We start from the raw sequence: 16,703 nt of genomic DNA on the forward strand, positions 1-16,703 counted from the left end.
ACTTACGACAACACGAAAGTAACATTTCGACACCTACGCGCAATAGTGCTTATCTATGGAACCAATGATGGCAGTACCAGGATCTGCACCATATCATGTCAGCTTGATGCCATCACTATCCACCAATCAGATGGATTCAAGAATGGAAAAATCTAATATGGAAAAGTTTATTTCCGAAATTCAATCTTCTGTAACTTTTAACTATAAGTTCTGGCAAAAGACATAAAAAGTAATCTTGTATCTAGGTAAACTTTACTCGCCTCTATTCTGAGCCAATAAAAAAAAACCTGGGTAAACTCTGCTTGCCTCATTTCTAGATATTCTGAGACAATAACTTCTCAATGATTACTTAAATCTTCTACATTCAAAAAAAAAAAAAAACAATAGATAAAGGGACATCATTGCATCTAACAATCTCACAAAGAAAAGCTAGCATGCAAAACTATTCAAAAGCACCTACCAAGCTCTAGAAGGCTCACATCTGCAGCAAGGAAAGAACTTTCCTTCATCTTGTTTGTATGTATATGAAGAATTTGCAAACGACCATTTTCATCAGGAAGGCTTATCTCAACATGGACTTCCAAGCGCCCAGGTCTACAAATAGAACAGAATCAATATTATCTGCATCCATGAGATGGAATTTCTCGAGGGAAAATGCAAGTATCAGAACTTCCTTTGAAATCGACAGGTTGGCGTCTAATTGTATAGATGGTAAGAAAAGAACATCAGCAACAACATTAAAAATCACTTCAAAGACATTGAAGCACTTACGATTACATAACCATCAAATGATTTTGTGTTTTCCACATCTTCCCCTGTTTTCAAGTTTCAACAAGTAAATAATTGTATCTCTTACTTGAAACATGCAATTTTCATATTTTAGTTTGGGCTCGTCAGCTTAAGATCCATACAGGCAACAATCTCCAACCACTAAATAATACTGATTTTCTATTTAATATTTGATTCGACATTTTTTCTAAGAAAGAGGTTAAGGTTTGAATTTTCTAAGTGGTTAGGGTTGGGACTTTATACACCTTACAAAAAGTGTCAAAGGGTAAAGAGACGATTCTCATGAGACTCATTGATAAACATGTTGAGAGCATATTCCAAGCACCCTTGGCATGGCGTGATCTCACGATGCCATGTTGACATGTTGATAAGGTGATGTTTGAGCATTGCTACAGTGAAGATCTAGCGTTAAAAAGGTGTCAGTGAGTGATGAGGCACTGTTGAGACAATCGATGGGCATCAAATAACATTCTGGGAGTCCCCTTCCACCACCACATTTACTAAGGAATCTATGGAGGAGTTTGATTCTCTGATAAACAACTCCAACCTCCACCTCACTGGAATCAGCTACAAATATTTGATCTTATCATCACAACATCAGGATTATCGCAATTTGTAAATATATACGATCGAATTGGCATCATGGCTTGCCTTTTTTGACACCTTCTTCCCAGCATAAGATTTATGGCTCGTTTGTTGAATGGAGTGTTAATGGCATTAGTGCCATCCTAGTTTGTCACGCCTCTCTATCACATTCACAACTATGACCGGAGATGAGGAAACAGAAGTAGGACCTTTTGTCATTATATGGTCATCTATGACGCCAGACTGAAAAAAGGCTCTATTCTTGGCATTAGAAGTTAACAGTAGGAGAGTTTAGAAAACGTGACAATAATCAGAGGTTTTTTTTATTAGAAAGTTCACTAACAACCAATGTTATAAATTTCGTTTCGTTTCGTTTCGGTTTCGTTCTGAAAACGGAACGAAATCCCCAAAATTTCGTTTCGGTGGAAATTCGGTTAATTTCGGTCATTTCGTCTGAAATTTTCTGAAATTTCGGATTTTGTCCGAAATGGACGAAATTTTGAATTTCGTTCGAAAAAGGCTATAACGGCTAATTTGACTGAAATTCGCAGAAATTGCCTCAATGCCCCTGCAACGGTTCTTTTGGGTTTTTGACCATTTTTGCCTCAAAATGTGACCGTTTATAGTTGTTGGGAAGGGTATTTTAGTCAATTTTACTTGCACAATCAATAAAAAAAACTCTATAAATAGCCTTTTCCCTACCTTCTTCTCCTCCACCTGCACATAAGTGATTCTCCTTCTCTTCTCTACTTTCACTTGCACTATTTATTCTACTAAATTTCCTACAAGTCTACACTCTTCTTCAACTCAATCCAAGTCCATTTTGGAGCAAAGGGAAGGCCTACCTTCAACTTACAACTACAAGAGTCAAGAACTATTTCCAAAGGCTTACAAATTATAATTTACACTACAAATTTCAAGTGAAGGCTTACAAGTTACACTACAAATTTCAAGTGAGTGAAGGCTAATATTATCTTATTCTCTTCAACTCAAGTTCAACCTCAAGGTTCTCTTTATTTCTTTCCATTTCCTTTCTTTCATTTCAATGTTATTTCTTACTTCATTTGTCCCCTTCTACTTCATTTCTTTTGTAATTTGTTTCCATTTCCTTTCTTCTAATTCATTTTCCCCCTTCTTCTACTTCATTTCAGAATGAGTGGGTCGAGATCGGGACCTTCTGCAGGAGCATCCTCTATTGGTTCGGCACTCGCTAGATCGGATGACCCGGCATGGGCTTCGGTAGATTGGTTCCGGGTCAAAAAAAAAAAAAGTAACTTGCATATTCTGTGGCAAAGTCATATAGGGTGGAGGTATAATACCGCTTGAAAGAACATTTAGCGGCTGTTCCTGGTGAGGTAGCATCATACAAAAAAGTGACTGAAGATGTAAAATACCGAATGAAGCAACTTCTAGATGCAAAGAGAAAAGAAAGGGCTAGGATGAGCGTATCCAGAGCAGAGGTTTGAGGTTTTTATGGCACACCAGACGAAGAAGAAGAGCAGGATGATGAAGAAGATATTGGCATTACAACATTGCCTCAGCGAAAGGGTAAGGAAGTTCTTGTAGAACCGAGTGGTACAAAAAGGAAGAAGAAAGGAATCACAGGAGGGATCAGGAATTTCTTTGCACCACAAACAATCCCGGGAGCCCAGCCAAGTATTAAAAGTGCTTTGGCTACCAAAGAAACAGTGGATAGAGCAGACATGGCGGTTGGCATGCTTTGCTACGATGCCAATCTCATTTTCAACGTTGCCAATTCATCTTTCTGGCAACCTATGTTTGATGCTGTGAATGCCGTGGGTTCAGGTTATAAGGCACCTACTTATCATGTTATAAGGGGTTCCATTTTGAAGAATATAGTGGATGGGGTAAACAACTACTCGGAGGACATTAAGATGTCATGGAGATACACTAGCTATAGCATTATGGCCGATGGATGGACAGACACCAAACAACGTTCCCTAATCAACTTTTTGGTGTACTGCCCTAAAGAAGTCATATTCCTCAAATCTGTTGATGCAACTGGCATAGTGAAGAATGCCGATGAATTATTCAATATCTTTGAAGAGATTGTGGCAGAGGTGAATCCGGAATATGTGGTGCAGTTAGTAACTGACAGTGAGCCAAGTTATAAAGCTGCTGGGAAAAGACTAGAAGCAGCGTATGGTACATTCTTTTAGACTCCGTGCGCAGCCCATTGCTTAGATCTCATCTTGGAGCATCTGTGCAAACCAAGTGTATTTCCTCATATAGCAACCACAATTGAGAGGGCTCGGACGATTACAAAGTTCATCTACAACCACGGAGGTCTCTTGAATTTGATGAGGAAGAAGTTCACAGGTGGGAAGGAGTTGTGCCGTCCTGCTTCAACCAGATTTGCTACAAATTTCATTAGCATACAAAGTCTGGTGTTGAATCGGAAAGCACTTCAGCAGATGTTCGTGCCTGACGAGTATAGTACTAGTAGGTTTGTCCAACACCCACTGAGTGAAGGGGTAGTTAGTACTGTGTTGGACAAATCTTTTTGGGACCAATGCAAGTACATTCTAAACATCAGCGAGCCTTTAGTGAGAGTGCTACGTTTGGTAGATCGGCAGGACAAACCGGCGTTGGGTTACCTATATGAGGCCATGGATAGGGCTAAAGAGAACATCAAGGGGAGGTTGAAGAAAAAATCAGATTACATGCCCATCTAGAGGATCATCGACCAAAGATGGGATAGGCAATTCCACAGTCCCCTCCATGCAGCAGGATATTTTCTCAACCCTGCTCTGTTTTTCACTCACCTTCTCTAGGCACAGTGAAGTAACCAGAGGCTTGCTGGCATGCATCACTCGACTGGTACTTCATGAAGGTACACAAGACCTCATCACCAATCAAATTGGGGATTATCGAGAGGTTAAGGGTATGTTTGGAATGAGCTTGCAATCCGCAATCGAACGAAGTTGGGACCAGGTATATTTGAGTTGTTTGTTTAATTAAGTATAATTCATTTTAACTTTCAGTTTCTCAGTAAATAATGCTTTACTATTTGTTACTTTACAGTTGCATGGTGGAATCAATTCGGAGGTGACGTGGAAGAATTACAGAGCTTTGCGATCAGAATCCTCAGACAGACCTGCAGTGCGACTGGGTGTGAAAGGAACTGGAGCACCTTCGAACACATTCACTCCGCAAAGAGAAATAGGTTGGAGTACTAGAGATTGGATGACTTGGTGTTTGTCCATTACAACCTTAAGTTTCGGCAAAGGTATACAACGTAATATAATATTTTCAACTCTCACCTCATCACTTTAAGCTTTTAAGTTTAACCTTTGACATTAAATTTAATGTTTTCCTTTTCAGGGACTTGTTGAGGTAATCATCTACCACTAGTGACCCTTTGAGCATAGACCATCTGGATGTCATGATGGATTGGGTTGCGGAAGAAGAAGATGTCATTTTCACGCCGGAAGACACTGGGTGGGAAAATCTTGAAGCACCTACCGTTGTGGTTGGGGCTGGGGCCAGGGATGACGACGACGACTTTGCCATGCCTCTTGAAGAAGTTGTCCCTACTGGGTCCAGGTGGTGGCGGCGACGGCGACGACAACGACGAAGACGACATTGAGTATGATCATCCGGGTTATGATGACTGAAAGTTGTTGCTACTAGCTATTGTCTATGTTTCACTTTCATATATCTTTTTTTTATGTTCTTCCATGTATCAGGCTATCAGTTGGACTTGTGCAAGACTTTAAGTGTTTAAGTAATGAATATGCCTTTTGGGACACATATTTTGGACTATTTATTAGTTTTTTTTATCCTTTTCTATTCTATTGATTTTTTTTTATTTTTTGGGATTTTTCTCATATTTTTTAATATTTTTTTGTGTGACCGAAAAGTTTCGACCGAAACAAAATTTACAACTATGCTAACAACGGATAGGGCCAGCCAGCTGTACCCATAATCAACTAACATAAATTAATGAAATATAAAAGACCCCGAGAGGAAATTGTCATTTTTTTAATGGTAAGAATGAAAATTGAAAATTTGTCATTTTCATTGCGTGCACATTTTATCTTCTTTTCATGTCACACACCGATTTGTTCGCACGATAGGGCTTCTTGTTTGAATAGGTTTCATACTTTTATTAATATAGATGAAGAGTTGAGAATAATTTGATTAGACTATAGGGATTTAAGAAGGGAAATGTCAAAAAGACGGGTTGTTATGCTCCTTAGGTCCTTCCTAAGTCCTAACTACAACTTATTGGGCCCTTCTTGTGCCACGTGTTTGTGATCAGTTTCGTTGATTCGACCAGAGACCAAATGTCTGGCCAAATTCTGTTGAGAATACCTTGATCAGATGATCCTAGGCCCTTGATCCATTAAGTTCGTTTAGGGTTCCACCAAAAAAAGCTAAATCATTGAATTTTGTAGTTCTTAATCTTACATATGGAATGTCTACTCGACATGGGATCAAGACCATGCGGGTTGCATCATAATGTCATATAAGATCAGCAATCTCACTTGCACATACATGTCCCCATGTGCAACCCAAAAATTGGTCGTTAGCAATGATCCGAAAGTGATTGTTTACCTATCATTTTCCTCTAAAAAATTCCATAAGCTTGTTTTCAGGGAATTGGGAGCAGCTTTTACAAATTATTATAGAGACAGATATTATGGCGCAATTTTACTAATGTTTTTAAAACAGTGATGGCGCCCAAAATCCGACTGCACATACTAGCTGGGTCAAGCCTGTGATACTGCGCTCACAAAGAAAGCATTAGTGGGCCCGGAGTTGTGGCTCCGGGCGGCCACTTCGACACTCGAGTCAGAAATGGGCAACACAGACAATGGACGATGAGTAAGGGGGAGGGCCAAGACAAGTTACCAGACAGATGGGAGAAATTGGATTCCATCCCTTGGGTTGAGTGCGTAGTCGCCCTTTTATAGGGGAGGAGATCCACAATGTCCATGACGCCAGTCATGCCCTTGATTTTGTCCACGTGGGGCGTAATGAGCGGCAGTTACAATCGTGGGGGAGTGATTTCCTGGATTTCTAAACGGAGATGGGGGGTGGTAGCCTTGGTGGGACTCTTTGAATTCGTGTGGGGCGTATTTGACGTAACGGTTATCCGGATTGATCGCTTGATGGCGGGATTTTCGCAATCGTGTCTGGTTCTTTTTGAGAGTCGGTGCCGATGTTAGGGAGAGCAGTCTTGGTGGCGCGTGACACAAGATTGGTGGAAGGGTCAACTCGGTACTGATGGTTCCTTTACACGAGTTTATATTGAACTGGTTTTGTGATTGGGGTTGACGTGAGGGTCGGTAGCGAGTATACTGATTTTACCCCTAACAAACTGCCCCCCTACTTCCTTGTCCCGTTATGTGGGTCGAGCAAGTAGTCAAACTTTTTAAGAGTTTATCTGGTACCGTCCCTGTTTTATTAACTGCTTGGCGATAGATAAAGTTGAAGCGTTCTTGGAGGGAACTTGGGATTTGAATGTGAAGCTGAAGGTCGAGACGGTTGATGGTTCGTAGATTCCCGATGGGGTTGTTCATAATGAAGCGTGATTTCCCAATCGATCCTTCATTAATTTTCCACTGTTAAATTTCAAAAACCGGCGAACCATTAAATTCCCACCTGGTTTTCCCGCTGTGGATTTTCGAAAATCGGCGGGATCATTAAATCCTGCCTAGTTTTCCCACCCCGTATCTAGCTATTAAAGAGGTGGGGGGAAAGGCCATTTCTCGTCGTATTCTTTTCTTTTTCTTTCTTCCTTCCTCTTTAACTTTCTCATTTCGCCAGTCCTGTCTCAAGAACCAGCTATCGGAAACCAATCGGCGTCGAACATTCTGGTGGTAGAGGTGACCTCTCCATCGGAGGAGGAAAGAAGGCATTACGATTACGCCGGAGAATTGGTGGCTAAACGGACATGAGGGGCTCAGAAAGGGAAGAAGGTGGTGATGGCGAGAACTGGTTCGCCAAAGATTGTGGTTCCGGTTGCGACGATTCCGGTATTGGTGCCGTCGGTGCCGGAAAAGAGAAGGGGCGCGGATCCCGGAGCGAAAAGAAGAGGAAGGTTGAATCATGAAGTCGTTTGGATTCTCCGGTTCCCAAGAGCGGCGTTTCCCCCGACAGCATCCCCAGTTTCGCCGCCAACTACAAGCGGTCGTTGAAGCACGCAAAGGAGAGGGGGTATGGCTTGGCTAATAAACTCCTCCAGTTTGGTGCGGAGGTTCTTCAACTTCGTGTGAGGATGGAGGAGTTGGAGGGGGAGAATGGAGCTCTAACGGCTCGGCTACAAGGGACGTCTAAAGGCGCAACGAGGGTCGGTGCCGCGTACCCTCGGCAGGAGGCTCTCCCAGAAGAAGATCCGTCGGAAGAAGATCCTGAAGAGGATCCAATCGGGTGATTATGCCATCGTTATCAGCCATAATCCTGATAACGGCACCATAAGGATCAAGCTTCCTTCCGGAGCAAAGAAGATTGTGCCACCGTGGCATGATGGAGCGGGATGGCGATGGATAGAGTCCATCATTTCTTGTAGCTCGATAGAGCCTCAATCGTATAGGTCTTCCTTTGTCCTTTGTAATTGGCCTAGAAGCCCTCTTGTAAACATTTTCCCATACGTGAATGAATAAAAAATAGACTTCTTATGTAATTTGTACTGTTTTTATTGTAATCTTTGTGTTGGTCTGCACCAAGCGATGTGAGGTCTCCGATGTAGTTGCATAATTGTTAGGTACCAAGCGATGCGAGAGTTTACACAACTGCTTTCTCGAAGCGTTTCTTCTCACTTCTCAGTCGGTACCGAATCATGGACAAGGTCTTCATGACTTTTGTAATGCATAATGTGGAGACTATCGGTACCGAGTCAGCAATATGATGAATGGCGTTCTCTTGGCTAAGTGTTTTTAAACCACCATCCGTACCAGGAGAGACTGTCTTGCCACGTTGTTGAGTGAAGAATGACGTGTCATCCGGAGATCTTTCGAGGGGACAGGTGGGAGAGTCGTGACGCTTTGATCCTCACGTAACGGCGGTTTAGCGCTTGCGTTGTAATGATGAAACGACGCATTTTTTACTTTGACAAACATGTGCAAGTGAAGAGGTGCCACACGTCGGTTTCTATCAGAGGGGACGCGACCTTTGATTTCCAGCCCAAAACGTCTATAAAACCCATCATTCGTCTCTCTTTTTCGGCGAGTCCTTGGAGCTTTCTGGCGGAAACTTTTCCTTCTCCGCTCGTTTCCTTCGGCCCCTTCTTCGTTTTCTTCTTTTCATCGGCTTTCCTTGAGTTTTTTCTTGATTCGGACAAATTTATTTGTCGACAATAAATTTCACGCAAATTCACTAACACGAAAATTCGAGGACAAATTACAAAGAAATTGTAATTACAAGAAAATGTGGTACAACTTTCTAGAATTCTCTGATTAACGATCAATAGAAGAAGACAATGATCGGTGTGGTGAAGAAGAGGGCTTTCGCAGCATGATTCTCATTCTTCGGTGTTTGAAGACGCGAGAACTTCACTCCGGAATTCGCGCTTTATCGGCTGTGAAGATGTTTAGATTTCCTCCGATGAAGGGCCTTTTGTGGTGGCTTGATCTTCGTGGGAAAGAATTCTTCAAGTACTTAATTGCTTTTGCTGAGGGAGAGCTTTTCTTGATTGTCTTGTCGAGGGAGAGCTTTTTTTCTCTTGAAGTAGTTCACTCTGGATCCTTCTCCATTTTCCTCTTGCTTTGCTTTTTTTTGTTAACTCTCTTTGATTGCTTTTTGCTATCCCCTTGAAAGAGAGGAAAAATCATTATATACTACTCCCACATGCAATAACTACCCACAACCACTTGCATAGTGGTGTAAGTGGTTGTGGGACCCACTACCTCTTTGTTTCGGTTTTGGTGGTAGTGAGTTGTACTTGAAATGGTGGCCCTTGGCCTTGCCACTTAGTGGGCCTCCCATTTGGGCTCAAGTGAGACCACCTACATTTAGACCTCTTTATAGGGTGTAGATCCCACTTAAGAGAATTGGGGCGATTTTGTAATTTTGCACGGACAATTTTTTTATGTCCACAAATGTTCCCCAAGGGTGCTATGGCAAACCGTGTACGTAAAGGGTTTTGTTGTCACATCCTTGCTTCCTTTGAGTTGGATGTATGGGTGGGAGCGCCACTAATCCTGAATAGTCCAGGTATATGAGTGACAATCACCAACCCTGAGTGGTATGTTGATGTCTTCTATTTTGGAAGTGAATCGGCGTCGTAACGAACTAATATGCAAGTCGTGGACTCCCCACGAGGTGGGCTGTCGACTCTTCACAGGATAAAGAAAGTTGTTGACACTCCAAGTAGTATGTTGCGGACTCTCTAGGAGGCAGGCTGGATGTGGACTCTCCACGAGGTAGGCTGGCTATGGAGTCTCCATGGAGATGGCCATAGACATCTCACGAAGTAGGCTGTGGACTCTCCACGAGGCAGGATGTGGACTCTTGACAAGGCATGCGAAATGTGGACTCTCCATGGTCGTGGAAACTCCACGAAGAAGGCAATGGACTCTCCACGACGCAGGCGGGCTGTGGACTCTCCACGGAGAAGGTTGTTGACACTCCACGAAGTAGGTTGTGGACTCTCCACGAGGCAGGAGGGCTGTGGACTCTCCACAGAGATAATCGTGGGCACTCCACGGTGATGGTTGTGGACTCCCCACGGAGTAGGCTATAGACTCTCCACGGAGATGGTTGTGGACTCCCTACGAGAGAGGTCGTGGACTCTCCACGAGGTTGGCTGGCCGTGGACACTCCACGAAGTAAGGTAGTGGACTCCCCATGGGGCTAGCTGTGGACTCTCTACGAGGTAAGGTTGACTGTCTACACTCCACGAAGTAGGTTGTAGACTCCCCACAAGGCAGGACATGGGCAGGACATAGACTCTCCACGGAGATGGCTGTGGACACTACATGAAGTAGGATGTGGACTTCCCACGGGGTCGGTCGTGGACCCTCCACGGGGCAGCATGGATTCTCCACGGGAGACTGCTATCACCTTTTTTTTTTTTTGGCAACCCACGGGATGTCGTGGACTCCCCACGAGGTACGCCGACAAAGAGTCCTTCGGATTTGACGTGATTGTCACCAAATTGGCTTTACCAAGAAATTGTCATTGCAATTCTCGATTTTTTTATGGCTCGTTGGTAGCCTTGTCTTCCCATCATTGTGTTCTTCCACATTGTCATCTACCAGTGTCGACAGCGACCGCCGCATGAAAGAAGGGAGGGAACAATATATCCTAGCCCACAACAAGAGTTTCTTCCCTTCTGGTGCATCCGACACTTCTCTCAACAAGAGCCCTTCTTTTTACCACCACGGTCAGAGCATCTGATCTCTCACCTTCGCATGCTCGTGCGATCCACGAATCTTCTCTCGAAGTCGCATTTGAAACCACTCGATTCTTTAATATCAAGACTGTTTTTGGTGTTCATTTTTTTTTTTTGGGATTTTGATGATGGTTTCAAATATACCACCATGACCCATCTTCCGTAGAGCAGCCCCTAAACATTCCAGTGGTGTTTAATCTTTACGCCACCTCCCCATCCATGAAAACGACAATGAAGCCAGCCTTGACTTCATCTAACTTCTCCTTGATCACATAGTTAACTACATCCTGGAGGGCGAGATCCAATGGTGTTTAATCCATACTCCATGACAATTGCAACATCTCTAGCCGTAGTTGCATGTATGGTTGACTGGCCTTTGTCAGTCCATGAGATGGCGCAGACTTCACAAGCATAGGTCCCTAAGTAAATCAAAGGTGAGTTACAGTGCGGGCTCATCTTGTGCATGAGGCCACCCATAGAGGTGGCTGCCATGGATCACCCTTGGAAGTCAAACACTACGCACCCAACCATTTCTTATGAGTAGGGGCTGATTGGAGACCGTTCATTTGCAAGGCTTTGTCAATCATCACCATAGCTACAGCACCGGCACTGCAGGTGTGTGTTTCTTGTAATCGAACATTGTAGTATTGTCTTTGGCCGGCAAGCCGAGAAGAGCGGAACGCTTGGCAACAAATGCAGGCAGCAGATGACAAGTTGTTTGGCCTCTCCGTGCCGTTGAGGAAAAAACTTTGAATCCTCATCGATGCCTTAATGTACACAAAGTGCCGATCCTCCTCCCATCTTTTTCTTATTATTTTACTCTTCACGACAAGGGGAGCTAATCTCTCCGAGAGGAAGATTGATAGACATAAGGAGAGAGAGAGAGAGCCGTGAGTGGTGCTTGGGAAGAGAGAAAGACGTGGAGAGATAGGGAGCGTTTGTGGAGAGAGATCGACATGAGGGATATGGAGACTTGGAGAGAGAGGAGAGAGTGAAAAGGAGATAGAGAGAGACATTGGTCGTGGACTCTCCACGCTTAAAAGAGAGAAGTCGTGGAGATCAGCGAACATCCCTTTTTTTTGTCTTTTTCTCGTGGATAACCCACACTAGAGAGAGAGGGGGTCTGGACTCTCCACACTTTTTTTTCTTAATCAAGTGAAGTCGTGGCATCTCCACGTCCAAAGAGAGTGAGAAAGAGTCTGACTTGTGGACTTCACACGGCTCAAGTTTTGTCTAGTTTAGTTTAGTTTAGTTGTGTTTTGATTTTATTTACCTTTATTTTTTTAAAGAAGCCGTGGCCTCTCCACGCGCCAAGAGAGAGAAGGGACTGGAGAGACGTGTGAGAGGGAGAGTTGTGAAAAAGAGTCGAGAGAGACGTGTGTCAATAAGAGAGAGAGAATCATGTTCCCTCTTCACCCGTTAACCACCTTCTGATCTTTTGCTTCTTTTTTTTCAAAATGGCAAAACTACCCTCTTGTCGCATGTGGCAATTTTTTGTTGGATTCCACTCTTGGATAAGCAACCGGTCTTCATAGTGGTACTCCCTCATTTGATAATGACACCCTTGCTCTTTATTTTGTTTTGAAGTTTAAATTTTAGACTTCAGTTCAACTCCAAGGCCATGGAGAGACGTGAGAGAGAGGGAGACTTTGTGGGAGACCTGAGAGGATCGGAAGCTTAGGGAGAGAGGCACTTGTTCCCACGGCTCGTTTTTTTTTTAAAATACCATGCATTCCTTTGTTCGCTTAAGGCCAATGATATACTAAAGCAACAAAATGGGATAAACATGAATAAGGATTTTGTGGATAGAGATTCATGCGTAGATATTCGAGCCAATCTTTCGAGCAAGTCATGACTCGTGTTCAGAGATTTGAAGGAGCGTGGGCCCTCGTGATTCACAATGACGAATCCACCCATTCCAAGTCCGTCATTTAAATTCTCATCCAAGAGCCCAAAAATCTGGCCTTAATTTATTCTAATCCATCTTCCTTTCATCAGGAATGGAGAAAAAGCAAAGCTGAGAACAAGTCCTCTTTGGGGCTAGTTCGGCCATGTACTGCACCCATTTCATCCACATGCCTTGGCGGCTCTAAAGGATTTTCTTGGGCATGATCACCCATTTCCAAGGTTGGAGATGGCCAAGTTCGAGAGGGCCATTGCTTGCACTCCAAGAGACCATCTTGGGTCTGTATGGGGCTGCCTTTGTTTTCTTTTGCATATACACCATCCAACCGGCAATTCGGTGGGTCATTCGCCCAGACCCAGAAGCTTTTGTGTTCGGATTGGTGATACCCAACGGACTACTGAGCTTGTCTTTGATGGAGAAGTTAGATGTCTAGGCTGTTGCTGCCCCTCTGTTTCGTCATGACGACATCAGTAGTTTGAGGACCAAATGTATATTTACTTAAAGATCCCTTGACTTGGTTTTTTTATTTTATTAATGGTGATCGTCTTGGCACCTGCAGAGAAGGTGGTCGGAACGATGGCTGTTGCATTTTCCCACAAGATGTCCTTGTAGGAAGGCTTCAGGCTTGGAATGCTCGTGAACACAAAAGGCCTCGTTGAAATGATAGTCCTTGACATTGGAACCAAAAGGTATTTCACTCTTCATTGGTAAAAACACTATTTTTTTTGTCTCACATGTGGCCAGACACATCCTAATAAATTTCTTCTAAACATGTTGCTGTAGCTCTCCTTCTTAAATTGAATGACTTGAATCTTGTACCATGATGGAGGTGGTGACTGGCCAGGATGCCTCGTGCACGTCCCCGGGGTTACAACAACTTCTTGCTGTTAACAAGGATGGGAGCTTCATCTTTGGGGTCTTCCATATAATCAACCGGAGTCCTTGCATGTCCCTTCTTGGAAAAGATATGGGAGGTTGTGGCTGCAACGTGAGATGATGTGCAGAGATGGATCATCACAGAATGTCGTGGTGGGGGCATGTTGTGTCAATAGAGAGCACACACCGTCACCACTACTGAGGATGCTTCAGATTGGAAGAAGCAAATAGAGTTTCTTGTCACCGATTTGGAGGAGGTCCTGAGAATCGAGCTTGAAGAGGTGATTTCCGAGGAGATGGAGGAAACAAGAAGGAAGCTTCCCCTTGCAAAAGAGTAGCGGCATGAGATCGAGTCGAGTGATTGGAGATGTTAGAGATAGATAGGACATCGATATGTATTCCCATTACTTTCTTATTTCCCCTTTCATCATGACACCATTGTACACACTTTTTTAATGACATCATTTGCTTCTTTTTGCTTCATAATTTTGATAAAAATCATGAACAAATGTAAAACATTTTTTTGTTTTTTTAGTGTTTAGCCGTTCACAGTTTATACTCATGCGTGCCAGGAGTAGTACACTGAATAAAGTATTCATTTATTTATGTTGTTCACAATTTAGGCTCATGTGGGCCAACAACATCATGCAGTTTAGGCTCGTGCGACATGGAGCGTCATATGCTCCTAGGGATAGTATCTTTTGAGGTACTTTCTGTTGATGGGTCAAAGGAGAAGCTTGTCGAGAGTGATGAGGAGGTAGGCACCACTATTGTAGACTTCCTTCACTACATATGGTCCATCCCACTTTGGGTCGAACTTCTTGCCTGAGCGTCGGGAAAGAATGATGGGCCGTCGTACTGCGAGGACCAACTCTTCTTTTTGAAACGTTCTTGGTCAGACTCTCTTGTTGAAGGCTCGAGACAAGCGTGCTTGGTAGCAATCAATCCTTTTCTGTGCTTGCAACCTCTTCTCGTCCAATGCCTCAAGTTCAGTGAGTCGTAACTTAACGTTGTCATCTTCAGTGAAACCCTCTTGGATGGCAATCCGTAGAGATGGGATTTGGAGTTCCAATGGAAGAACCCCTTCAAATCCATACACTAAAGAGTAGGGTGTGAACCCCGGGGCATTTCGACATGAAGTGCGATATGCCCATAGTGATTCATCAATTCGCTCATGCCAGTCCCTCTTTGACTCAGAAACAACCTTCTCAAGCAACTTGCAAAGGGTCTTGTTGAATGCCTCCGCCAGGCCGTTGGCAGGTGCATTGTACATGGTGGAGTACCTTGTCTTGAATCTGAATTTAAGGCAGAGCTGGTTCATCAAGCTGTTCTTGAAAGCTTTCCCATTATCAGTGGTGATGAAGCGAGGAATGCCATATCGGAAGATGATGTGAATCTTGATGAACTAGACAACAGTCTCCTTCTTTACCTCCTTAAGAGGGACGGCTTTGGCCCATTTGAAGAAGTAGTCAGTAGCCGCCAAGATGTAAAGATGTTGCTCCGAAGAGTTAGGCAATGGACCAACCACGTCGAGGCCCCAGTTGTCGAATGGCCACGATGCCATTGTTGGATGGAGCGGCTCAGGGGGTTGTCATATGTAGTTCCCGTGAAACTGACAAGGCTTGCATCTCTTAGCGAACTCCATTGCATCTTTTACCATCGTGGGCCAATAGTACGCCATTCTCTTTACTTGCTCATGAAGCTTTGGTCCTGACTGATGACCTCCACATACACCGGAGTGAGCTTGCTGCAAGACTTCATCAACTTCTCCTTCTGCAATACATGTCAAGAAGGTTCCATTGAATGAGCGTCGGTAGAGCTGGTCCTTGTGATAGAAGAATCGAGGAGCACAATGAATTTCTGTCTTGTGCTTGGGGTCTTCTGGAAGCTTTCCGTGTTCTAAGAAGTCAATGAGGGGTTGTCTCCAATCTTCAATTTCAGTGACACTCTCTATTTGTTCGTCAGACTCGATAGGGGGAGGATGCGTCGACATGGCCCATCGTTGACATACAGGAACCATCTTCGTCTCATCTAAAGGTAAGGCCATTGTGGCGGCCAAGCTAGCGGGAGCGTCGGCTTGTTTGTTCTCATGTCTTGGAATGTGCTTAATCGTGATGTCGTCGTACTGTCCCATTAGTTGTGTAGCACGACAATGGTAAGGCACGAGGTGTACCTTGCGCACATCATACTTCGTCAAGAGTTGCTTTGACAAGCTTGGAATCCCCATATACTAAGTTGAGGGAGCTTCATCTCTAGACCCATCTCCAAAGCGAAGATGAGGGCTTCGTATTCGGCAACATTGTTTGAGCAATTATGAGTGAGGACGAACGAGAAAGGCAAAATGTCCTTTTGTGGAGTGACAAAGACGGCACCTGCACCGTCTCTTCGAGCAGCCCCGTCAAAGAAGACTTTCCATGATGGCAGAAGGTCGACAACAAAGACTTCTTCATCCGGGAGATCCTCATGTAACTCCCAATCGGCTGGAATCGGGTGATCTGGTAAGAAGTTTGCCAGTGCTTGTCCTTTGATGGCCTTTTGTGGGATGTAAATGATGTCAAACTCTGAGAGAAGCAGCTCCCATTTAGCTAGCCTCCCTGACAGTACTGGCCTTGACATGATGTACTTCAAGGGGATCGGCTCTCGAGATAAGGTGGACTGTGTGAGCCATCATGTAATGACGTAGCTTCTTTGTCGTGAAGATGAGAGCGAGGCACATCTTCTCGATTGGAGTGTAGTTCAACTCGGCTCCACCATGGTTCGGCTAAGGTAGTAGAGAGCATTTTCCTTCCCCTCATCATTGGTTTGAGCAAAAAGAGCACCTAGGGATCTGTCTTGTGCTGCAATATAGAGGATCAACGGCTTCCTTGGGATTGGTGCGGCTAAGACAGGAGGCTTGAGGAGGTATTCCTTGATGCTACAGAAGGCATTCTCACAAGCTTCGTCCCACTCGAATGGCACACCTTTATTCATCAGCCTGGTAAAGGGGTGACACCGTCCTGCGAGGTTAGAGATAAACCTTCGGATACATGCAAGCCGACCTTGGAGGCTCTTCAAGTCATGAATAGATCGAGGCTCTGGCATATTTTGAATGGCAACGATCTTTGCTTGATCTATTTCGATACCCCGATTACGAACGATGAATCCAAGGAACTTTCCCGAGGTAACTTTGAATGCACACCTCAATGG

At 44.0% G+C, this 16,703-nt stretch overlaps 1 protein-coding gene across 2 annotated transcripts in view; it reads right to left on the reverse strand.

The window, feature by feature from the left end:
- The window catches only part of NSF (AAA-type ATPase family protein), a 51,544-nt gene that overhangs the window by 11,053 nt on the left and 23,788 nt on the right, over window positions 1-16,703 (reverse strand). For both annotated transcript variants that reach the window (XM_077373613.1, XM_077373612.1), the window contains exon 12: window positions 461-594. In XM_077373613.1, the coding sequence (XP_077229728.1) occupies window positions 461-594 (134 nt within the window). The remainder of the gene's footprint in view (window positions 1-460; window positions 595-16,703) is intronic.

This window comes from Tasmannia lanceolata, unplaced genomic scaffold (genome assembly GCF_043159265.1).
Source record: "Tasmannia lanceolata isolate RefF3 unplaced genomic scaffold, GAP_Taslan_0.1 ptg000037l, whole genome shotgun sequence".
In the NCBI taxonomy this organism is placed as follows: domain Eukaryota; kingdom Viridiplantae; phylum Streptophyta; class Magnoliopsida; order Canellales; family Winteraceae; genus Tasmannia; species Tasmannia lanceolata.